Source organism: Dermacentor andersoni, chromosome 11 (assembly GCF_023375885.2).
Source record: "Dermacentor andersoni chromosome 11, qqDerAnde1_hic_scaffold, whole genome shotgun sequence".
Classification (NCBI taxonomy): Eukaryota; Metazoa; Arthropoda; class Arachnida; order Ixodida; family Ixodidae; genus Dermacentor; species Dermacentor andersoni.
Genome location: NC_092824.1, coordinates 64,385,996 through 64,410,930, shown reverse-complemented (window position 1 = coordinate 64,410,930; position 24,935 = coordinate 64,385,996). Strand labels below are relative to the sequence as shown.

The window sequence follows — 24,935 nt, the reverse complement described above, 5'->3', positions numbered from 1 at the left end:
AGGCGGCCATTTTGATATGCCGATGGCGATATAGTAACGTAGATTTAGGGTCATACTTGGTCGTACTCGATTCTAACTCGCACGCAATTTTTTTACCCGTCTTATCGGGGAAAAAATGAGCGTTAGATACGAGTAAATACGGTAGTTCATTTATGACCTTGTCAAATTCATTTTATACTCCTGCCTCAGGGGTGCAAATTTGTGGTTTACCATCCCAATCTCAAGTTGCCCAGGGCATAACGTTGTTCATCATAATCATTAATTCCACCTTCGAAAGGTGGAATTAATGTAACACCCATTCCCTTCGGTGCTTATCTTGTCCCACAATGACAATTGTCATCGCCTTGCTTGCATTTCCTTCCTCGAAAACTTGAAGTTCGCTACTTGCCTGTTGAGAATGCAATCACGCCGATAACACAAAGGCCGTTCGTGACTTGGAAGTACCAGGCTCGCAGTGTTAAGGAAAGGAAATGCAGGCAAGACAGATGACAAATATTGTTGTGGGACAAGATACGACCCAAAGGGTGTAAACATTTTCAAGATTGTGGGTGTAAGGGTGTGAGTGATAGACACAGAAAAACACACTGTAAAATGGTTTACAGCGCATATTCAGAAAACACAAAACTGCAACATAGGCTATTGCGGAAAAGCGAATTGTCCAGTGACTCTGGTGTCAAACAAGTATTTCAAATTCTGCAAACAAATTCTGCATGTGAAGCTCGAGGACTATTCTGCCATAGCGTCCATGTTCCAGGCTCGAGGCAGGCTCTTTATGTGGCCCGGCCTGAGTCAAGATGACATCAGGCAGTTCGAGCCCAATCTGCGGTCCGAATCACAGGCTTTCGGACCACCCGGAGCGCGTGCACGCTTCTTAGAAAGCTTCCATGATCTCCAAATGCCCAGCAGTAGCATTTGGGCACTTGCTGAAATGCCAGCATCGGGCCAGTGCTGGTGCCGATTTCTGACAGCGCTGGGCCATGTTTGGTCCTATGCCGGTGTGCGGCACAAGATTGGGCTTGTGTGCAAGGTCTGCACTGTAAATGCGCTGTGTGCCAGCCACTGCATGCTGCAACAATTTTCCCTCTTCTTTCATCTTCGTCACCCTTTTCCCAATTAAGACAGCACCCCTTCCACTCCACAATCTCTCTGCTGTGCGATTTGGTCCTGTGACATTTAGCATGCGTCAAATCATCCTTGCTAGTTAGCAAGTGGATGTTTACTGCTATTATATGACCGATAAAAGCACTAACCTAACTTCATGCAGGTTTGCAATACTTCGCTACCACTATCAATGCTTCTTATGTCAACTGTTACAGCTATCTAGGGTAGAGGCTAAACAGATACAGCTTGGTGAGACCTTTACTCCTCTCATCAGTAAACCCTCTCGTGTGCCTGAACACCGCTATATCTCTCTGTTAGATTGTAAGATGCAGCTGCTTGCCGATTCATTCCACGACATGTATTAATGGTAGGCAAATGGAGGTGGCATCTTCCTTTCGTGTGCTGCTCTGTAAACTTCAGTCGTTAGAACAACATTCATCCTGTGTCCTTTTCATATTGACGCCATTTTCTGCAGTCAAGTAGAGATTTCTCTCTACTGCCCATTCAAGAACAAAGAGAACATCCAAAAGGCATCGCACTTGCTTTTATTTCAGCTCCTGAAGTTAACGTACAATTGGGAATCTGAGCCACTTCACCACTGCATGTGGACAAAGCGATGCATGGTTATCACACAATGGGGTAACAGCTACAACAAACTGTACACGCACCATCTGCTGGCGCACATATCATTCCTCTGCTGTCTTTTGCTTGAAGCCTGGCACACATCACAGCTCAGAAAACGCCTTTACCAAACGGATACTACAAGCAGAGCACAGGCCATCTATCCAGACAGCTTCGCGATTAATAGTTGCCTCTGTATATTCTTTTCACTTAGTTCACCTTACCACTGATGCAAGTGAACTAGCGGGAGCATCACAAGGACGACACAGTTGTACACGTTGTCGGTGGCGTGGAATGTGCATGTAAATGCTGAGTCAACAATAAAATCTGGGCAGCACTGAAAGCTTAACACGAAGCAGTAATGCGAAAGCAGGTGGGGCAAAACTGTTGCACATCCCAAGTCTTTCTAAGCACAAACAAAAACAAGAAAAACAACATTTCTCGCACAGCACACAGAACTAAACAACTGCAAGCGTTACAAGCTGTGCCGATAAAACATATATAAAAATGCAAACAAAGAAATAAAAATACTTCCCGAATGCTCACAATATGTGCAGGTTACATATTTGAGGCCATCATGAGTTTAAATGAGTAAACTGCAATTCACATGGTGTGATTTTGTTTGCGATTTTGCTCATACACCATCACGTTTGAGGCAAGCACCTTTTGGCGAGTGGTTTTTAGCATATGAGAGTGATGAAGTTCTCTGCGGAATCACTTGTATAATGGCAGTGTAAAAGAAGTTAATGCGGCCCATTCAAGACAACATGGTGACATGCTTTGGCTTTTGTTTCAATCAACTAATTATCTCAAACTAAGAGGTTTGTCCACTGAATTTAATAAACACTTTCCACTTGTCCTCAAAAGAGAAAATAGAGTGAGCTGATAGACAGTGTTTGTGTTTTTCATTCATCGTGTCCATTCATCGTGTCCACATGTTTTCTACGCCTGCTATTTCAAACAAAAATGAACTCTGAGCAACTTACTCAGCCTTCTGTCATTTTAAAAGTAAGCTAGCTTACACCGAACGATAGTTGAAGCTTCCATTTAGATGTATGGTGATACAAAAACAGCAGTAGAAAACCACACCATGTGAAAAGGCTTAACAAGGTACGTGCAAACGCAAAACACATCTCGCACAACTTAGTGCAACCATCTGCAAGGCACTGAAAATGAGGACTAAAGAAAGCTATTCATGCTTGAAACAACATATTGCGAAATCTAAATGCTACCACCTCTCCACAAGGTTCTAAACCTTGGATTTCATGAAGGTGCTTGACACGGTGGCCAAAGATGAAAACATAAGGGGAAAAAAATTAGTCATCCTCCTCACGATTACACTTGTGTGATCAGCTGTGATTAGACTAAGTAATGCATTACTATCTTTGGCATTTGCTTTTGCCTTTTATTGGCCATGGTGCACAAGTTTATTCACAAGTGTCTACATAGCAAAGGGCAGCACCCTCACTGCTGCAACACGAATCAACCCTGACCGAAAAAAATGCAACGAGTTGTCAACTCTAGGGCAGTGTTTTACTTTGTTTGCTGAACCTTGCGCAGAGGCAAGAAGAGTATTTCAAGGAAAGGATGCAGGAACAGAATATACAATTCAGAGGGCCAAAAAAATTAAGGATGCAGCAAAACAAGGTTTGCGAGACCACCTGATCCAAATTCCTTGGCTTGAGGCAACGCTTTGGTCAAAATGCCAATGACAAGAACAAAAATGACAAGAACAGCAAGCTTAAGTCAGCATCATAAGTTTACGGGGCACGGGACCTGAATAAAGGCAAACTTTTTGAGGCTATGGCACACAGCCTGGGTTTAAGATTTATAGTTAGTGTGCGTAATCAACGTAGCATTGCACTGTTTTAATCACTGCAAGCTTAAAGTAGGCTGCAATTTGGCTTTATCGTGGAACCTGCATTGCAAAAAAATTTGACGACTGTATGTATACGGTGTAGAGTTTAGCAGGAGATGCAAGCTGGTTTTGCATGCACACACATGCAGCTGCCAAAGAAGGCCTTTGCAGTTAAAACACCACATTTACGTGTGCATAACCTGACCCTGACAGAACTGGCATCACAGCTTCAGCAGCTGCGGGCCCTAAAAGCCATGCAGAGTACACAGCTGTGAAATTACACCTCGCAGGTAAATTTCTGGATAGCTCGAAACCACCCTTTACACTTTACAATTTATTCAGTTTTCAGAGCTGGTTATACCTATGAAAATACAGTATGTTAATGCATACGGTGAAGGGAATAAAACCTGGAGGAAGTGTGTGCTGAAACATTGTTCAATCACATTAACTCTCTCAATGTCACTGCCAGTCGGTATGCTTACATGTTTGAAGAAACGCAAGGACCATAAGGGAGGGCATTTGCCCCCCCCCCCCCAATTCCCAGCGTCACTTTCTCCATTCTGTATAACTAAAAATAAACTGTAGTATTTGTTTTATAATATACTAGATCAAAAGAAATAAACAGCACTAGAGGATTGCCCCTCTAAAGAAAACCCCAACAGTCAATGGGTTAATGTGCGTGGCAATGCACAACAATGTTAATACAGCTCCTCGGTTTTCTTTTTCCTTTTGTTTTCTAGGAACCTGATGTAGTGCTAGGAAAAACGAAAAAGCATTAAAAATGCACCATGCTGTCCAGCTTTACAGATACGGCAAAGCTTGCTTGGAACAGTATTGAGAAACTGGCTGAGCATTTGAGAATTCAGGCGTGCGCTAACGTGCTCAATGTAACACTTACTTTGAACTACAAGCGCATCAAATGACTGCACACTATAGGCCTCGTGTGCTGGTACAATGGTGCTGCTGCTCGGCGACAGGCAGCACCAGCTGCGGCAGATTTCAGTGCATTTAGGTAAGGGCCCTTCCAAGCGTGCAGACTAAAGGGCAGTGGAGTGGGAGCAACGCCCGCCGCTTTAACGTCATTGTGTGCTGCAACAGAACCGTCTGAATGTTGGTTGCGTGCGTTACTGTGATCCAAGCACTATAAAAGCATCTAAACTCGGCCATTTCACCGCCCCGAAGAAAAGCTGTCAATTTTCATCACAAGTGAAAAGATCTGTCAGGACGTGTTGACACTAAACTCCGGGAGGTAAAAATAACAGTTGGCCTGGTAAACAGGAAATTCATTCTGCAAATGCCCCACTGACTGATGGACTGCTTGTTTGCGTAATTTTTGTAGCTGAATTTCTGCTCATAAAATGGTAAAGAATATGAAGACAGGTTAGAGGAAAATGCTGCCCACAGCTGCCTGACAATACATAAACGCCTCCCGAATACAAATGGAAAGATGCGCATCATCAGCTTTGACCAAGCCCTGCCACCTGTCATTGTTGTAGGGCTTCTACAGAAAAATTACTGGAATAATATATATTCCCGATTACACTTCCAGAGTTTTAGTGACATTATCTAGGCAGAAGTACACAGCTGCCGTTTCTTTTAAGCGTGAGGAACTCGGCTCCCAATCATGGCGCTTCATGCTACATACTATTATGCAAGAGCTTGTTAATCCCAATGGATTTTTGCCCCAACTGTTGTCAGGTGGCACTGCATGTTCTGCTCAAAGGTGCAGAGCACAAGGCCTATAAACAGAAATATAAAATCATCCAGAACAGCTTTTAGAGACTTCTGTTAATGTGAACATTTAAAAATCATTCAGTATTAGTTACCACAACTAAACTCAATGGACTCAACCTGAGCAGTCTAATACATGATGATTTCTTTACTCACCTTGTCTTAAAAAAATTAAAATAATAAAGAACGAAAAAAAAAAGAAGAGTAAGAAAAAACCTCACTGCAATTTCCAAGTAAGTGCCTCTTTCATGCATGACTTGGCAAAAAGAAAAAGCAACAGTTCTGTAAGCATTTCTTTACACATTATTACAGCACCACAATGCCTATAACTGCCTGCTCAAATCCTGCACAAACACTAGATTCAGTCACCCCAGGATAAGTGCCTTGCTCAGACATGTTACTACCTGTCGACTAATAGTTTCAGTCACCATTACAGAGGTCAACAACTTGATGCCTTGGCTGTCTCTGTGCTATCCACTTCATTGAACCAGCAAAGAACTGACAAAGAGAAAATGCCGAAAATACGGCGCAACGTGGACAAATGACGGACTCTATTTCTACGAGTTAGAGAGAAAAATAACCTTCCACTCTAGCAGCATCTGCCTATCGGATATAGTAATGCGTGTAAGAACGCACACGAGGGCTGCGAAGAGCACAAATCCAAAGTTAAACCTACAAGACACAGATTTAAGCAATTCTGAATGCACTACGCCCTTAGGGTTTGCAGCACTTCATACATTGGCCAGAATGCCACAGCAACGTGCACGGCACTGTCACAGCAGATTTATGCAGCGATAGTCGTTTTCTTTTTTTCTTACGGTCTTCTTTCCCCCAAAACACAACACGCATGAAGGATGGCGCATCGCAAGACGCTAAAGAAGCTCAACTGCTACCACAGAAGATTGGCATGTACAACCACTGACCAGAGCAATGAAATTACATGAAATGGCACAGCAGGTTTTGGATATGCTAGCAGTAGGAGCGCCAGACCCTGCTGTCAACCAGTCCCAGCGAGCCCAAGTCCCAGCGAGCCTGCAGCTAGAGATCCAGATGTATTGTGAATGTTCTGCTCCGACTTTCTCGCCAACTAAAAAAAAAAATAATGTGGGCGTTTTGCAAACCAAAAGACACAAATTTATTGATAGAGTGTGGTTAATCAATTGACTGATCCCAATATGGTTTTCCTAAACTAAGGCAAAAGCTTGTCCCTTGGTCGTCACTTGAACTAATCACTCTTTCAGCAATAAGTGCGCGGAGTATTAAGGAAGCAGCTACACAGCAGGAAAAATCCCTACATTTAAAAAAGAAAACTGAACATGAGAACCTAATATAGAGGTATTAAGGCCTACCATCCAAAAACGTATGTACACAGCCTCAGATCTAGTGCTCGAATAAAGAAAACAAAAAAAGTGATTTTAGTACACACAAACATGCGTACATGTACACACACACACAAACAAAAAATTTAACGCCCTCGGGCCTTGCACGCAAGAAGCCTAAAAAAATCAATGACACCCCAAGACACTCTAGCTGATGTGCATAGGCAAGAGGAAATGAAAGTGTGACAAAGCAGCACTAAATTGGGTCAAATTAAGCTGCATATGTGGCAACGTGCTGAATCATGGACGGACCATACACACAATGCACATTATGGAAAACTGCCAAGGTGAAGCAATGGACTCGGAAACACCACATGGTGCGTAGAGCAAGAAAGATTTAGGAAGAGAAACTCCACTTCATTTCTCTTCAGTGATAGTATTGATGGTGGAGCCATCTTCTCGAATGAAGCCATGAAGGCATCGGATGTACTATTTCACACTCAGCACCAGCTACAGTGGAATCCCGTTGATACGTTTCTCACTGTTGCATTTTCCCAGCTGCTACGCTGTGTTTTCCACGGTCCCGAAGTAAAGCCCACTGACTCCACTGTATTACCGTAAAAACTGAAATATAGGTCGACTCCAAGAACTTCAATTCTAAAAAAAAATTTAAAAGCCAGTATAACCGGTAAAAAATGACCAGTATAAAAAACAGGGGCAGACTTCCTGTCAAAGTATGTTGAAAAAAAGTTCTACCTATGTTCCGGTTTCTGCGGTACGTTCCCATCTGATATGTTGCCATTCTGTAATGTTACCGCATCTTACGTTGTGCTTGAACACGACGGTTGTGTAAATGTGGCGGCGGAGGGGCTAATACTCATGGCTAAGCATGTCAAGCCCCACCAATGGGTCCGCCCATGGCCCTGCCCCAAGATTCCAGAAGTATGTGATCATCAGTCCTGATAATGTTCGTCTTCAAACAACAGTAGTTTTTGCCAGTTCCCTAAAGTCAACTTCACCGTTATACAACCATGTTATGGAAGGAAGCTTAAGAGTGGAACAGGGCCACAGTCACGGAACATGGCATGTGTCCCTTACTTATAAGGAGGCATGTAAGTGTTGCCTTTGGTCACAAGTATGAGCACTGAGACATCTGATAACTGCACTGGCAGCCACTCAGAGCTGTTTCTGATGTTGCTGCAGCAACTTGGGGCCTACCTCAGTGTTGTTATCCTGGCTGTTATGCTTTTTCCATGCTCCCTTGAGAAACGTATTAATGGGGTTCTACTACTGCATTTATACTTGCTACCTTTTCAATGACGAAGCCAGCAGAGCAGTTGGACAAGCATGCGCTATGACATGTAAAGGATGTACATGCCTCACTGATAGCCGCTGTCATCTCTACATCCTTTGGCTACTACAATCAGCAACTCGTACTGCCTTGTCTAGGACAAGGACAGAAACAAGCCATGTGACACACAGAAAAAGCAATGCTCGCGGAGCACGTGAATTGCACACCGGTGAGTTGTATAATCAAACACAAGGTGACACAGACTTTGAATAGTGTATAGGTGACACCAAATGTGCAATGTTGTGGACACAAGTCTTTTTGACAGGAAGGGTATTTACTGCGCAATAATTCTCGCTATTTCACAAACACCTTACTGTTGGCACGTTTCTCTCACAAAGGCATACTTATGTGACTGTGAGCTGACAACCATGGCACATTCAGAGCGGTCGGCAAAAACAAGCCACTTCAAACTTTTCTACCTTCCTTCATCGAATGATATGGGATTCCTTCAGAAACAAACACTCAAGACTGAAAGCTGTACTACAATCAGCGGTGTTAACTGTTACTGAATAGCCATACAGCAGGAAGGTCTGAAAAACCCACAACTAACAACAAATATAAACAAATAGCGTTCCTATTGACAACCTTTTTCTCAGTGTCTCAGACCTTTGCGCCTACAATGCGCTCTACCAGTAAAGACACACTCAGCTTATAGTGAGAAAGCCATTCTTCAGCAAACCCAGTTATCACACTAAAAGCACTCTATAAATCACCGCAGGTACAAATTACGTCTCTCTGTGACAGGAATTCTGACTGTCCACAGACTTTGAGGCATTATCCAAATATAAACAGATGGCTGCTGAAGGCATTGCTACTGCTGCAAATATGCTTTCTTCAAAATGCATGCTATGGCTGTGCAAGTCAAAGCATACGAACACATACCTTTTGCACCGAAGAAAGCTTTTATGAAGGTGAAGTGATCGGTTTAAAAAGCACAAGTATTCAGAAATGCACCTTAACTTGAAGCCCCTGCTTGACTTGATCTAAACGACAAATGTCATGAATGCACTGAAAGAAATGCAATGGGCGTCCTGGGCACCCTCAAGCCAGGTGTCATTTAGATCAAATCAAGTGTGGGCTTCAAGTTAAGGTGCATTTCTGAATATGGGAGTTAGTGCAGCGTTTTGAGCATCAATCAAGAGCAGCCGCAACCAGACAATCAGCTCTCTGCTGCTGAAGAACCCACTCGTCTAGTTCATCTCCGAGGGATTGTACACGAATCCTGACAATGCAGACGACAACTTTAGTGAACTCGAGGAGCACTGTGCCTTCTGCTCCTTTTTCAAGATACCCACTTATGTGGGCTATATACCAGTGTTCCAGAGAAAGTGCAAACATTGTGAACTCTTCTCTAAGCAGAAGTGTGCTTACAGTTGTAAGCACACTTCTATCCAGATTGTCTTAAGGGCTCATTGCTACACTCGTTCCTTCAGTATTTACTACTTTGGGAGATGCGTGTGGAGAACAACTAGCATTGAGATACGAGAGCATCTACCTGAAGAGCATAAAATGCTATTCCCCTACATGTCTTCTTGATGCTGGAATGTGTGAACACTTAAAATTCTTTTCTAAGAAGAAGTGACTCCTTTCCGAAGCTACCCCCGGTGCCCGAAACAAGTATGCCTGGAGGTGGCCGGACTGTGAATTCGATAGAAGCCTGTGTGGCGGAGTGAAGTGTCCAGTGCACCTTGTCAAAGTGAGGGGTGATGATTTGAGGCCAACCACTGCCATAAACTGGGAACAGTGATAAAGCAGATGGCCATCCGAGATATATTAATGTCTGGGTAGCCATTCAGCTTTCCAGAAGTGAAGGAAACATTACTGGCTTGCATGACCCTCCTGGTCAGCTTCTCAAAGAAAGAGAGGTGGTCACCACCAGACAATGCCCACCATGCCTTGCACAGTAGGAGACATGCCACACAGGCTTCATCAGAGAAGGGGCTGCCGTTCTGTGCACACGCTTGGCACAAAACTGTAATCATATGATAAATGAGACTGACTTGCGTGGAGGTTTGTCCACATAGCTTCCCAGCCCTCCTCGAAGTGGATGAGTCATTCCAATTTGCGAAATCTATGTGACATGGGAAATAAGTGAGCACAGGTGAATCCACAAGGTCCAGCCCACCCTGTCAGGGAAGTGGAGGTTTGTTTCCCACCCCAGTGCTCGTGTATCGCACCCACAGACGGCAGCTCAGATAGTCGTCTCATAGGGAAGGTTGTCGGGATAGTCGTCTGGTTCTCCAGGTGTAGAAGGGACATTTCGGTTTGCACGGTCCTCCTGACCATCGTACACGTCCGTGCCTTGCCGGCGACGGCAGCGGGCATTGGAGCTGCCCCTGCCAACCTGGTAGGCAACGAGCGAAGCGTGGTCCAGCTTGCCGGGCACCATGGCAAGCCGGGGTCCCGCGCGGTGGCGCCGCCGCCGAGCATCTTCGCCTGGTGCAGAGTCGGCTGCATAAAGCTCGGGGTCTTCAAGGATGCGCCGTTTGGCTGCCGTCAACTTGGTGGCGAAGTCCACCATACGCTCGCAGAGGTCCTCAGCTGAACTGCACGCTCCATCCCCCTGGTACAGGCCCTGCTGCAGCAGGTCCTGCGTGTACCGAAGGCATGTGAAACATAACTATATATACTGTAATTGCGTGAAGTCATGACCAGCAGCTTACTGCTATCCTTGAAATGAGAGTGTACAATCAATGCATTCTACCAGTACTTACTTAAGTGGCAGAAACTTGGAGGTTAACAATTCTACCAGTACTTACTTATGTGGCCGAAACTTGTAGGTTAACAAAGAAGCTTGAGAAGATGCTAACAACTGTGCAACAAGATATGGAACAAAAAATGATAAGCGTAAAGTTAAGAGAAAGGAAGACAGCAGTGTAAATTAAGAAGCAAATGGGAGTAGCTGATATTTTAGCTCCGATTAAGAGGAAATGGAGTTGGACAGGCTGTGTAATGCATAGGACTGATGGTAGGTCTTTTAATGTTACAGCATAATTGCCATGGAAATGGAAGCGAAGTCAAGGACAGCAGAGATTTACCACACTTACACGATTCTAAGGCACCCCTGAATCCAAAGTGCACCCAATTTTCTCGAGTTGAAGGTAAGAAAATAAACGTGCCCCTTAATGTAACATTTCCCACATTTATAAAAGCAAAATTCCACCCAAATTGCCGATCATAAAAATGAGACATGCAGAATTTATCTTCACGGACAGAAAACTTCTTTTTCAAATGAGCTTTCATAATGAAAGGAGTGTGTCATCGTTGCCATTTGACTTTATTGGCCACAGATACGAAAGACACAGGCGTGGCATTCTCAAGCAATCTGGTTTATGGATATACCACTATTACAATCACGAGCTTTTACCTGACTTTGCATCAGATTTGCTGTAGAATGTGTCCCACAGTGTTCCTGGAGCAGCGCCACAAACGCTGGTGGCTGCATACGCCGATGCATCCAGTGCCAAGTCGCACAAAATCTTGTGAAACTGACAGCATCTCCTAAAGTTAATGACAGAGAAAAATAACGCTCCAGATCGTAGTCGAGCACAAAATGAACCAACAGCAACAGCCATGAAAATGTGCTGTGCTGCCATTTTGTGACGGCAATGACAGTGAGTCTGACGGCTCTGACGGTAGGCTGCTGCCAGTGCCGCGAATGCAGTTTTAGGTTTCTTGTGCGATTGTAACGCACAGGCAATTTTCCGACCCACTTTCATGAAGAAAAAGTGCGTGTTAGAATCATGCAAGTGCGTTAGATGCAACACCTTCCGCTACAGCTGACAGCCCTGGAAGCTGTGTGACGGCTGGTACAGACCAATCTTCACAGATAGGGGAACAACATTTAGGTAGCAGTTACAAGAGCCAGGGGAGCGTGACCGCACTACTACAAATGGCGGCACACAAGCCATACATCACGACATAAAGTTAGGCAAGTGAAAATATCTGCTAGTTTGTAGCAAATAGTTTGTAGCATAACGCTTCTCTTTATGCTACAAACTACCAATGGACTAGTGGATGTTTTCAACCAAGCATCAGTGACAGATAGTCTGGAAATAAGAAAGCAAGTTTATCTTTCCACAACAGAATTTAGACAGTGGGCAAGTGGAAGATGCAATCAATTTTATTCAGACTTTCAAAATCAGGAGGCCTATAGACCATTCCAGTGAAAGTTCACCATAGAAGTGAAAGCATCGCCATAACACCCTCTGGATTGTTAAAGAGATCTACAGAAGCCGCAGCAGTGCACTTTGTACTTATGCACAGCAGTTCGAAGAGAAGGCGCTCCTCCCCAAAGAGAAGGTGCTCTTCCACCCCCTCCCCCTTATGGAAAGGTCTACAGTGGAACTGTAGTCCCACACAACAAAAAGTGACATTGGGTGCCTTCAGTACCCTTTCTCTAAAGACTTATCGCCGTTATCAACAACAACAAAAAAATGTTCTTTGAGAGATTTTGCTGATAATTACTTGAACAATTAAGGATAGAACCTAGATTCTGTATAACACTACCACAAGTCCTTGGACTACTATTTGCAGGTGTACACATAATCCCAGAAAGTGTTTTAATTTTTGGTCATCTCCTATCTTTATATTAGTAATACCCGTGCCACACGGGCGCATAAAATTTTAATGCTATTTGCGTGATGCCACACAGACAAACCTAATGTCATTTGCCTTAATATAATTAATTACCTAATGCGTCAACCAGAACTCATTTGACTGAGAAATACATACCCTCGACTCCATAGCTAGCGCAGCGCAGTATAATTAAAGTGTTTGAAACAATCTCTACTACATAAAAAAATAATTTATACATAACTTTCAACTACAGTGCTCCTGCAAGCAGTTGTACTTGGTGAACTTCCTCAGGTCAGCATAGCAATGGCTTCGACAGGCCAAGCACCATTTTGATTTTGGGCTTTGGATTTGACTTGGAATGGCTGAAGTTGGTATGATTGGTTGTAACATTGCAAATGGCAGCTACAAACTCAAGCTAACGGCACCATGGTATGCTTGCTTTTATGATTCATTATTCATAAAGGCGCAAAGTAAACTTGCAAATGCACATTTATTTTTATTTAATACCTTAAAATTGCTCACTTCAGAAGATGCTGTCATCAACATTACCACATCAAATGCTATTAAATTTGGACGTGTGGAAGCTCCACTGAAAAAAATGTCCTTACGTAACCAAAGGGGCCCTGAACCACTTTTTGCCGAAGCAGAGAAAGCCATATGAAGTGAAAATAGGCTATTTCAGAAATACTTTGTCGCAAGAAGTACTTCAGTGTGTCCAGCAGAAGTGGCGTTATGGACAAACATGGCCTCCGCTGTGCTCCCGTTCCTTCTTCAACGCCTTGCACTGCAGAGGCTATGGTGCAGTGGGGCGTGCCCACAGCGCTACACCTTCTAAATGTCACCATGGCGCACAGTTCAAATTTAATTTTGGATGTTAATGTAGACGGCACGAATTCCACCTTTGGTGCCTATGACGTGCTAAACATAAGCCAAACACAGCTGTCCTCAGCAGAGCGCTTAGCCAGTGGACTCGTGGCGGCCGCAGTATCTACGCCATGTAGCCGACCGCAGCTTGATGTCAGCTATCGACCAATAGCAGTCGTCTGAGGGAATGATGAAATAAAGCGTCCAGAAGAGAGTGAGGACAGGGCCTTCTGTTGAAAAGAGAGTGTTTGAGAGAAAGGTGACTTTGCAATCTGCTTGCGAGCTCCGCGCACCACGTACAACAGCAAAACTTGGCTGAGATGTTCACAGCAGCGTATGCTACCCGCGGACTATTATTTCACCAAGCCCAAGGGGTGGTTCAGTGCCCCTTTAAGGCATTAACGAACGAATGTCTTTCTTTTTTTTTTTCCCCCATGTGGCATGGGTATAACATTTTGGTTCAGTATTCCCAGTTCTACTAATGACCAGGGCACTGCTTTTCAAACTTTCTGGTCTTAGAAAACCCCACCAGCTTTCTCTTTTTCCACTGATATGTTTATACACAGACTTAGTATAAGGGCTCATTAAAATGTACAGAGGATGAAAAAAAGGGATGGAGGGGTGAGCAGAGTCTCGTTTCCTCTGGATCTGCCTAACCAATGTAGCACCACTGCCGAGTCTGCGTGTAGCCGTCATTATTTACGGTTTGGCATGTTATCTTCAATCTCAAAGGCCATCGCTCTCGATGAGAAGCTCACAATAATGCATAGACAAGTAATAAAATTTAAAATGTTTAACAAACTTAAGATAATCAGTCAAGACTGTGTAGCACAAGAACTCACTAAGTGATACATTTCAAGAAAAGATGAAAGGGCAGTTGATGGAGTGCACAAAAACAAACAATTGTGTTAGTGACACATCTGTCAACCTGAGGAAGGGTGAAGCTAGTTCGCTGGAAATGCTAAATTGGCAACATCCTTAGCTCTCGTAAGGAACCAGCTGAGATATGGTATGTTTATTTTGAGCACCTCTGGTCATCGCGCATGTGCAGACCACCAACTCTCACCTTTTCCTGAAATGTATCAGTTGTAAGTGAGCGCTTGTGCTCTTCTGTATTTTCTGTGCTCTTTTCGCGCTCCTTTAATATTTGTTTCCCATATCATAGGCAAACTAGACCAACAGCTTTTTTGTGAACACAGAGACAAGCATTTCTTCCCCCAACGCACCCATTCGTGGACCGTAATGCAGCGCAATCCATAAGCGGTGTCATCCCAGAGACTAAGTGTTGGATCCACAAAAGTGCATTTAATTTTTCACAAACAAATGTGACAGGTCACCCGTGCAGCGGGATGATCTTTGATATACGGACTGCAACACTAAGCTTACATGCCCGCATCGCCAGTCCTGAAGTAGCACCCCGTGTGCACACCAGAACACACGTTGCACTGCCCCGTGGTAACACACCTCAGCCACAAATAATGCGTGAATGCAGCCCACATGTTAAAATAGGCTGTTTAAATGGACAATATGAATATCCATTGGCAACAAGAGCCGACCAGGCAGGAAAGCGGCTCTCAGCTTTCAGGACCTCTATGTTGATTCCCACTCACGTGTTACACACTGTATTTGCAGGTGAAGTTTGTAAAAGCACTCAGTTAAAAGCATTCTGCATGGCCACTGCCGGCCACACAAATTGTCCAATGAGTCTCATGCGCAGTTGCCGCAATGTTGGGTATTTCGCTGCTGGCAGACTACCGAGGTGTGGATGCAGCTTGCGATGGCTTTGTTAAATCCAAAATGCAATGCAAAATTTCATCTCCAAATCGATAAATTTTAGAAGTGAATGGGGAGAAACGGGATGGGGCCAGGTTCGTTCTGACCGCCCGTGGACCCCTAAGATGCAGTTTTGCAGAACCAAGTTTAAAATCCCTGGACTAATTCTGGCGGTTATTTTCGAGGCACACTAAACAGAAAAATTATTTTAGCTGTTAGTAAGTTACTCTTCCACATGGACAAAAAAACACCACTCGTACCACGAGAACAAGCTTGTTGATAAGCCAGAAAAAACTGCAAGAATGAAAGACGGGTGGCAGTGCTGCCTTGAACTTTCCGCACCAGCTCAACGTGACGTCAAGAATTTTGATGCAATATTATCGAGCCTAGATAAATTTTTATCAGTAAAAATGGACTACACTGTATTCTAAAAGAGCCAGAGACTGAATCTGGGAAGTTTCGAGAACCTTTACTGAACCACAATGGTGGGAAAGCGAGAAAATACCATGCAATCTGTGACATCACACAGTAACAGACCAGCCCTGGGGTTATGCTGCGAAATTAAAAAAAAAAGAAACTTTTGCCAATCATTTTCTTTTTCTAACAACCAACCTATTACTGTAACATCAGCAAAAATGGGGTTCTTCGAGAATACCTTATCAACGTAAGCAGATTCGGTGTTTTCTCTTGAGTGTCCCTTTAAACCAAGCATGAAATGTCATGCACGCATTGTCCCAAGCCATACCTGCATTCGCAGCAGGGTCAGTGCATGCCTCTGGTGGGCCTCGACCTCGGGCAGGGGCAGAGGTGGCTGCTGCGTGTTGGTCGTGCCATCCTTGCGACTCCGCTTGGCAATGGCAAACTTGCCGACAACGGGGTCAAAGTTGTCCGAGATACCGTCAGAGGTGAGGAAGAGGATGTCACCGGGCTGGACTACCGTCATGGAAACGGTTAGGTTGTTGAGCTCAGGGTTCTGTCCGTCAACGGGGCCCAGAGCACCAAGGGCATCCCGCATGTCCCGCATCGAGTGGATGTCGTGAGATCCTGCAAAACAGAAACGAGGAAGAGTAAACCAACAATTCATTTAGTGTATTAGTGTTAGAAGGACACAAAAGGACAAGTCGAGGTTCACTGAGTGGTGGACTACGCTTAATTGAAAATATCACATTGTTGTCTAACGGTCTAACTTTTTCTCCAGTTCAACGTACACATGTGTAAGAAGTAAATGTCGCATTTACTCAATTGTAATGCCCCCTATTTTTCATCGCCAGAAATGTAAAATGCAATGCCCTTGCCTAACAAGCACCCCAGTTTTCATACTTCGAAAAATGCAAAATATAAAACCTTTGATTTTGCCCTCACAAGATTTTCATCAATGGAGAGAGACATAACAATTTGTTTTCACTTAGAAGAAGACATTTTAGAACTCAGAGGCTGCTGGATCTGTGATTTTGACACCAGCTACAGGTGGTGTCCAATGATAAGAAATATCCAACGCTCGCAAGAACATCTGGCACCCACAACATGGAAAAGCACGGCTTTTACGACAGAAATGTAATATTCAAGACTGGGGGCAGAGATTTGGACACTACCTATAAAAGTTGTGTTTTGTATTGAATTCTCAAATGCACGTCATATTTTAGCCAATTTTTTAGGGAAAAAGTGTGCATTATAAATGAGTATGGTAAACAGAGTAAAAGTACAATCTGCTTTGAAAGACAGATGTGCTTGCCACCATGTGTGACAACCTTGGGTATCCTTTCGTTTATTTTCGCATGCTGTCTCATTCACTGTGCCTGGCTTATAACTGCGGCACTGGAACAGTTGGTTGGCTCACCACAAGTGTGCCGTTAAAAGATGAAGTTCTTGGATGCTGGATTGGAAGTTGCTCCGCACAAAAGGTTACACAATAAAGCTGCACAGCTTTTCTCCCAATACGTAAAAGTAATGTTGAAGTCAATAGTGCTTGTGTAAATTTCAGGTGCCGTGGGAGTGATGAAACTTGACTGCAAGAACTTAAGTATGAAGCGTGGAGCGTTGCACCCGCTATCCATGGAAAGCAGCATACATATTTTTCATGAATGCTTACACTTGCGGGGAAAGCACGACGGGATAAGCAATGGGGCATTGGAATGCAAAGTCCATGATGATGCACATTTAGTCGACGAACTTGCCTACAAAAGACTATCGACCGTAGAAGCAACAAAAGAGCGAAGAAGAGCCCAATACACTCTGTGATAAATCCCGCATACGTCCCACCGACATGAAGCAGCCAGGCCATTTACCGATGTTCCGTGCCATTCAGACGACGGCTTGATGGTGATTAATTACCACGGCGCGCACTCGAGCGATCCCACAGTTGGAGGCGTACTACCTTTTTCAATAATATCTACAGTGCAAGATGAAAGCTCTAAGCTGGATAAATTCTTTTGTGGCTCAATATGAAAGCCAAAAGCAATATTTAAAGTGTTCCTATTGATGTCGGTTTTTAATGTGCTATCATGGTTACTGCTGCTGACATTTCAATGACGCCGCACTGTTGCGGAGCCGTCTGCTCTGGTCATGATGCAGCATCGGCGTGAAGAGCAGGTAGTGCAGCAGATCGCAAGGAGGGCAACATGTTACGACAAAAAGCAGCTCAAGCCTGGTGATGATGCACGTCAGGCGTAGACAAATTTCCATTCTGTGAAGGTAAACTTTACTCGTTTCACGTTTTTCTAATATCTAGAATCGGAGGCATGCTTTTTCTTGTTACGAAATCAGCTGTGAATTATATCTGTGTGCACACTATTTTCTATTTTAACCCATAAAAACTGAGTGGGGTTCAAATTTAGGGGCATGTAACAATAGGGCAATTGCCACGTTTATTCGAATCTAGGCCAATAGTATCTTTTCTTTTTTCAAATAATCATATACGAAACTTTAGGGTTGGCTTAGATTTGAGGTTTAAAAAGAAAAACGTGGCAGTTTTTAATTGAAATTGACAAATATGGTGCATAGCTAGCATCTAGAAAAGTAAGTGTCGCAGCCGCTACCAGCCACACCAGTAGCCAACTGAAGTACACGAGCGACATCGCCATTTTGACTTGTGTCGTATCGGCGTGTGGTATGGCATTATCGTAATGGCACCAAGCAGACAACGCCATTATAGTGCTGCTTTCCAATGAAAAGTTGCACAACTGCATCTTCAAATGTTCAAGCCGGCAGAGACATCAGCATCGATAAGAAAAATGTCCGTTGTTAGAGGGGGCAACAGGAGATGCTTTTTGCGTGCACCGCAACAAGGATGACATTTACTGGACCACAGCAGCGATGGAGACGAAGAATGAGCTCTGCATGTTCATTTTCAATAAATGCTTTTTCATTTTGTGAATGCTGTCCTTGCTTTTTTGTTCGACCTTTCGAGGTTCGAGGTTTGACAGCAGATCACACACATATGCACAATTTTGTGTATTACAACAGCATTGGTTACTGTAAAAATTCATGGTAGCAATGTGCATGGTCAAGCTGCCACTCACCTAGAGTGATTTCACGAACACCATGCTGCTGATTGTAGACATAGGCAAGGCTGTCACCAACGTTGCACACACACACGACGTACTGGTCAGAGCCTTGAAGCTGGACAGTTACTGCAGCGCACAGTGTCGTGAGCATACCTTGCTCTTGTAGGATCAAGCTGTGTGCAGCTTGGAATGAACGCAGCAGACAAACAAACACCTCCTGAAAAAGGCATAAAGGGAACAATATTGAACTGTTGTTTTCAATATCAATACAAAGCTCTTCAATGTCAAGCATCAAAACCGGAAAGCATGTTAGAAATATAGGAGAGTAATAGACAGCAGCCAGGGACATGCTCTATTTACCCGATTATAACAAGCGCTTATTTTAGGGAAATATACACTAAAAATGACATGTGCATTGAGTACAAGTATGAAACCAAAGCTGCAATAGAGAGAAGCTATCAACGTTGGCATTATGCATAATCCAATCCAATTCACATGTCTTTGGAGCTATGAGAGCTGCAGTAGCTTTGTGTTCACTCCATTTATGCCCCCTTGGTCTGCTAAATGTTTAAGAAATGAGGGCTCTGCAAAGTCATAGACAGCCCCAAAGATGGTATGCTCTGCACAGTCCATAGTGATAAAGACACCTCTGACAGCAATGATGAGTTATGCCAGGTCCGCTGTAGCCTGAATGCAATAAATTTTCTTTTTCCAAGTGACAACAAATTGCCACTGCTCTCTGTCTTATCATGAAGAAATGGGGAGTGAACGATTAAGCGAACTGCACTATTTCTAGAGGTTTGAAAATTAGAGTGCATGTTACAACAGGGGGTATTCCATTTTTCTGTTGCTGGCTGTGAAAATCTGGTATGCATTACAATTGAGGGTGTGTCAGTATCGAGTGACTGTGGTGTCTTCAGTGTGTTTCAGTGTGAGAACAATCTCCTTAAATTTTTACTCATCCACATGAGGGCAAGTTCTTCATGAGCAGGATCTGAGCAAGCTAGGCATTCCCATTGAATTACCAACTAGCTCAGGACACACATCATAACTGGAAGAAGGCTCAAGGTGCCCCTCAAAATAAAAGCCTAGGCTAAGCGACTCATTACAACTTTTGTCAAAGTCACTTTTTCCATCAAAGCTGCAACTTTCTTCAAAAGCTGTTGGTCGCGAGCTTACATGACGACTGTCAGGTTCTGAATGTGTAGTGGACGAGTGTAAGTGAGAGAAACATGGATTGTGACATCATCAACTATGTGTTATACAATTGTACGTAAATATGGCTATATCATGTGGTGTATGTTAAAACGACAATGTCACGTGAACTCCAGCAAGCAAACATTAAAACATGGTCAACTTGGGGAGTTGGTACAAAGTCACACAGTTTCTACATAGCGTAAACTGCTACGACGAAAGTGGATGGAAAGTAGGCCAATCTCAGAGATCGTACAGCCTTACATAGCATCTCAAAGTGCAAGCTGTCACAACTAAAGAGGATGAGAAAGTGGCACATAACGCACATGCCAAATGTTTTAAGCAGGGTTCACAATAACATGGTAACTACAAATGTACGAGTGTGCGCATCTCTTATTTGCAACACATTTCATCCCCCGTCACAGTGGCTCCTTTGCACTTTTGATATGCTACACCGCAATACAGTGCATATGCGTCACCGCGTACCACTGAATTGCGGCGAAGCTGACTTTCGGGAAGTGGCACTACACAATGCTTTAGGTGTCTCGGTGGTCGTACTGTGACAGGAGACAGTGGGTGAGCGCGTGTATAATTAGGGACACGTCTTATGTCCCAAGACAGTGGCCTCTTTGCACTCTTCAAATGCTTTACTGCAATTGCGTATGGGTATGCAATTGTGTATGCTTTGCCACCAACACCGCATTATTTCTGCAAAGTTTACTTTTGAGAACCGGCATTATGCAACGTCTTAGGCCCTTGCCGTGCTTTCTGTGCTTCGATGCCATCGGCAAGGATGACGAAGGCGGAGTTGGCGCCATTGCTGATAGCGGCAAATCTTTTATATGAAAAACACGGCACCGAAAGCAGGAAACTCGATAGTGACAGGAAAAGCGGCTAGGCCTAATGGCAGCACGCAATGATTACTACAATGGCTGCCAGCGGATTGGCATACGAGTGTTGGCTCGAGGCTGCGACACAGTCAAAATGGTAGCAGCAGTGGCTTCAATTCATGCTGTTTAAGACTTGCAGTCATGGCAAAAAAAGTCTGAAAGATCAGAAGGTGAAGGGTTTCAATGTATGAAATTTCAGACATCCTTATATATTAGTTCTATGGGGTGCTATGGGGTGCAGTGCTCCGCGGGCGTCCGAATTATTAGGCATGCCCGAAAAATTAGTCATTGACTGTATTTGTTTTGAATACTTCAAAAACTTCGAATACTGACATTCCAGCTATAGTGAATATTGAATGGCCTAATACGCGATTGAACATTCTAAAATATTGATTATTTGCATTAGCCTACTGATCTAATGCACCAGTAACACTTGGCGGTCATGTGTTTGCTTCCTCGCAATACTCGAAAATATTGGTTGCAGTCAGATGTCAAGAAGTGCCTGATATGTATGCACACGCACCTGTGTGCACTGCTTCTTTCTTTTATGTTTGTTGCATCATCTTTTAAAGACTTTTTCAGCTATTGATAATTGCACTTCGTAGTATCTGCATGAGGGCAGCACATTTTAGTGGCACACTTGAAGATATTCATATGCGTATTTCACAGAGTGAACCACCAGCAACGGCGACATTTTAATGCAATAGCGTTAAAGGCCCCGTGTCGCGAAAAAGCCTATGTCGGCGTTTGATGTCGCTTGGCGAAAAATCATGCCGAACGACAACCACACAGGACATCTAAGTGGCACTGAGGCATTACTGAACTAATTAAATTTTTCAAAGTAACATGCGTCAGAAAAATCGTGAAGTGCCATCTAAACACAACCTACAGACAGGATAGCGTCAGATGGTAATTTGAGAATACGAGAAAACATAATGCTGTTACGTGGAAACTCAAAACAAACCCCCTTTTCAGCATTTCTACCATTCATTGGCCGGCCATGCACTCCAAGATTTGAGTGCCAATCTTGAAGGCCATGGAGCAGCGTGCCCGTTTCCTTGCAACACTTCCAGATGGCGCTCACCTCCTCCGTATCCCATACCGTTTCCACCAGAAAGCTCGCCTTCGTGAATAGCGTTCGGCACCTAGCATTTCCCAATAAACATTACGGTTACATAAGCTGCAGTTGCCGCGAAGCATGAGAAGCAGTCAGGGATCTTTAAATGCACTCACATTCCACCCTTAAAGACGAAGCTTAAGCGTCCTCCCAATTTTTTTTCCATGTGCATTTGGCAGAAATAACTTTCATGACTCGGAGAATCTGAAGACAACCTTAATTATGAGGAACAATATGGTTTGCCTTCAGACGAACAGCAAATGTCCTTCAATTAGAGCACTGAAGAATGAAACGATGATTACAACTATAAAGAGAATGGTTCCTATAGTGAATTCCTTTACGCTTTTTTAGCCTTACTGTAATGCAACCATTGCAAAGCAGTTATTGACTGCCTCTTTCTCAAACCTTTCAGGGTCACGGCTGTACATGTAAGGTGGCAGCCAAATTCTTGAAAAAATACCATGCCTTTTTGGAACGAAGCGCTGCCTAGTGTCGCTTGAGATGTGCTGTATGTTTCTGCGACATCTAAAAAAAATTCTTGTCGTACAGCCACCCCTTGGCTTCCAGCAAAGCTTATTTCTCACTCTGCTCTGTGATGGCTGCCACCTCTGTAGTCCAGTAGTCCTACTTCACCTCGTTCACTGCCGCATGCTCATGCTCGCCCATGTCCACTTTACAATCGGCATTCTTGTGCATGTCCAGTTTCGAACATAGGAAAAATAGTTTTCTATCTTGTTATCATTCGAACGCAAAGAAAGCTTCCTGAGTGAGATTTTCACAAGATTTTCACCCACATGGCTCTTCCGCAGGTGTGAATTACAGTAGAACCGCATTCCTACATTTTGAAGAAGAACCCAAGAATGTACCACCCTGGAGAATGTACAATCCGAAGTCACTATAAAGTTCGGCAGACTCAACTGTAGTTAACATCTACCGTATTTACTCAAATCTAGGCCGGCCCCGATTCTAAGTCGACCCCCGAACGTAGGCCGAACAAAAAAGTGAGGACAATGTTCACAAAACGAAAATAGCATTTATTTAATATGAACATGCCAAGTTCCCTCTAAGTTATCATAGCTACTAGCCTCGTCACTATGGCCCATACCACACGCACATTTGTGGATGCACGCTCATGCATGTGCAGACAGTGTGGCACGGCTCACACGCATCGAAACGCGGCACGACCTCGGTGAAAAGCTCCTCTCTGTTATTGTGCGCTTATTTTCCTTATCACTGTCATCTCGTTGCGGCACACGTAATGGCACATGTCCCCCTTTGCCCCCTCTAACGACGGACGTTTTTCTCATCGATGCTGAAGTCCCGCTTGGCTTGAACTTTTGACAATGCCTCTGCAGCTAGCACAACTTTTCATTTGAAAGTGGCGCTACAGTTTGGTGCCTGTTTGGTGCCATTACGATAATGCCACGCTATGGGCCAAGCCGCAAGCCGATACGACCGACACAGGTCGAAATAGCGACGTTGCTCGTGAACTTCAGTTGGCTACTGGCACGGCTAATAGCGGCTGCGACACTGACTTTTCTAGATGGTGCTAGCTATGCATGGTATTTAAAATTTTCAATTACAAATTGGCGCATTTCTTAAGATCCTCTAATCTAAGCCAACCTTAGAGTTTGGTATATACGATTATTTGAAAAAAAAAAAATTTTCGGCCTAGACTCGAATAATACTGCACATAATGGGAAGCGAAGTGCAAATCGTTGCAGCACAATATGCCTATCTGGAGGGGCTCAAGAGGTTTGAGATGCATGCTCATTGTTTCTGCAGCTTCAGCAAGCTTATGTTCATGCTCCTTGAATTCAATTGCCTTGGTCAGCAGCTTCTTCAAGCAAAGCATATTGGCAGAAAGTTTTGGAGTGCCTACTCGGGGAGAATCGCTGCGACGCAATACGCCCAAGCTGCGTGCTAGCAGAGCCCGAGCAGCCCGAGATGCACTGTGTCATTTTAAGACAGCGATGGGAAACCAAAATGAAATTGAGCAGATGGGCAACACCGGAGTACGATGCCACGATACAGCCAGAGAGAAACATGATGCTCACCTCGCGCTGTATGCAGCAGGGAACAATGTAGCGTTTGTGTAATTACTTATTAAAAGTGTGCAGTACGCTTCTTATGCCAGATATGCCGCAAAACAGATGGGCGAAGATGCTTATCGCGACGGGGTTGGCAGTGATAGCTGTGAATATAGTGTGCGATGACCCGCGAGGAGATTTGCTGGCACTGGAATAGAAAAACGCGCTGGCGTTTCTATTCCAGTCTATTTATAAGTAAGTTACTTCAAAGAAGTAAAATCTGCAATAAAAAGAATGCAACCCTGGGGGAGATGTATCTCTAAAAAATGTGAACCTCAACAGGTTCAATATCCCAACAAAGAAATGCCATCGGTAATACCGGAGATGAAGAAAGCTCGTAATGATGATGATGACGATGGTGATGTGAGCATCCCCTCAATTTGCCCCATGGGCACAGCAGGGAATAAAACGCAGTTGTTCACCCATGACGCTTGATGGGGGGACCTGGAAACATACCTGTGTTGTTTCAATGGTGCCGCCCTCGCGGTACAGTGCCCGATTAAGGTAGTCCATACAGCCGTGCACGGCACAACGTGCCGCCAGGCAAGACTTGTCACCCCAGTTGACGCCGTCTGCCAGCGCCATCACGGCACTGTTCTCCCGGACGCAGATTGCAAATGCGTCTGCGATTGGCTCTCCTGCCAGGGAATAAAAGACAACCGTCTTTCAACAATTCTGCAGGGCAACACACCATCATATCAAGGAATAATGTTCCAGGCAATATTGTGTTATATTGTGATAAATTATCCTGTTAAATTTCACAAACAACTGCAACTTCATATGACGGCTTGATTTTGTGTTTATCTTTGTTTTGATTTTGTATTCCATTTTGTTTATCTCTGTGCTTGTGTACACTGTTCTTTTTTTCCTTCTAGTGAATAACTTTTTTTTTCGTTATGTGAACGGTATTGCACTTGTATTCTTATTTCACGTTTGTTCCTTTTC

At 44.0% G+C, this 24,935-nt stretch overlaps 1 protein-coding gene across 1 annotated transcript in view; it reads right to left on the bottom strand.

Moving 5' to 3' along the window:
- Positions 1-1,627: 1,627 nt before the first annotated feature.
- Positions 1,628-24,935, bottom strand: part of LOC126517465 (PP2C-like domain-containing protein CG9801) — a 46,919-nt gene continuing 23,611 nt past the window's right edge. Inside the window, exons 5-8 of the mRNA XM_050167186.3 lie at positions 24,447-24,628; positions 18,715-18,916; positions 15,942-16,240; positions 1,628-10,571 (exon numbers count right to left, since the gene is read on the bottom strand). Coding sequence (XP_050023143.2) covers positions 10,173-10,571; positions 15,942-16,240; positions 18,715-18,916; positions 24,447-24,628 — 1,082 coding nt within the window. The 3' untranslated portion in view covers positions 1,628-10,172. The remainder of the gene's footprint in view (positions 10,572-15,941; positions 16,241-18,714; positions 18,917-24,446; positions 24,629-24,935) is intronic.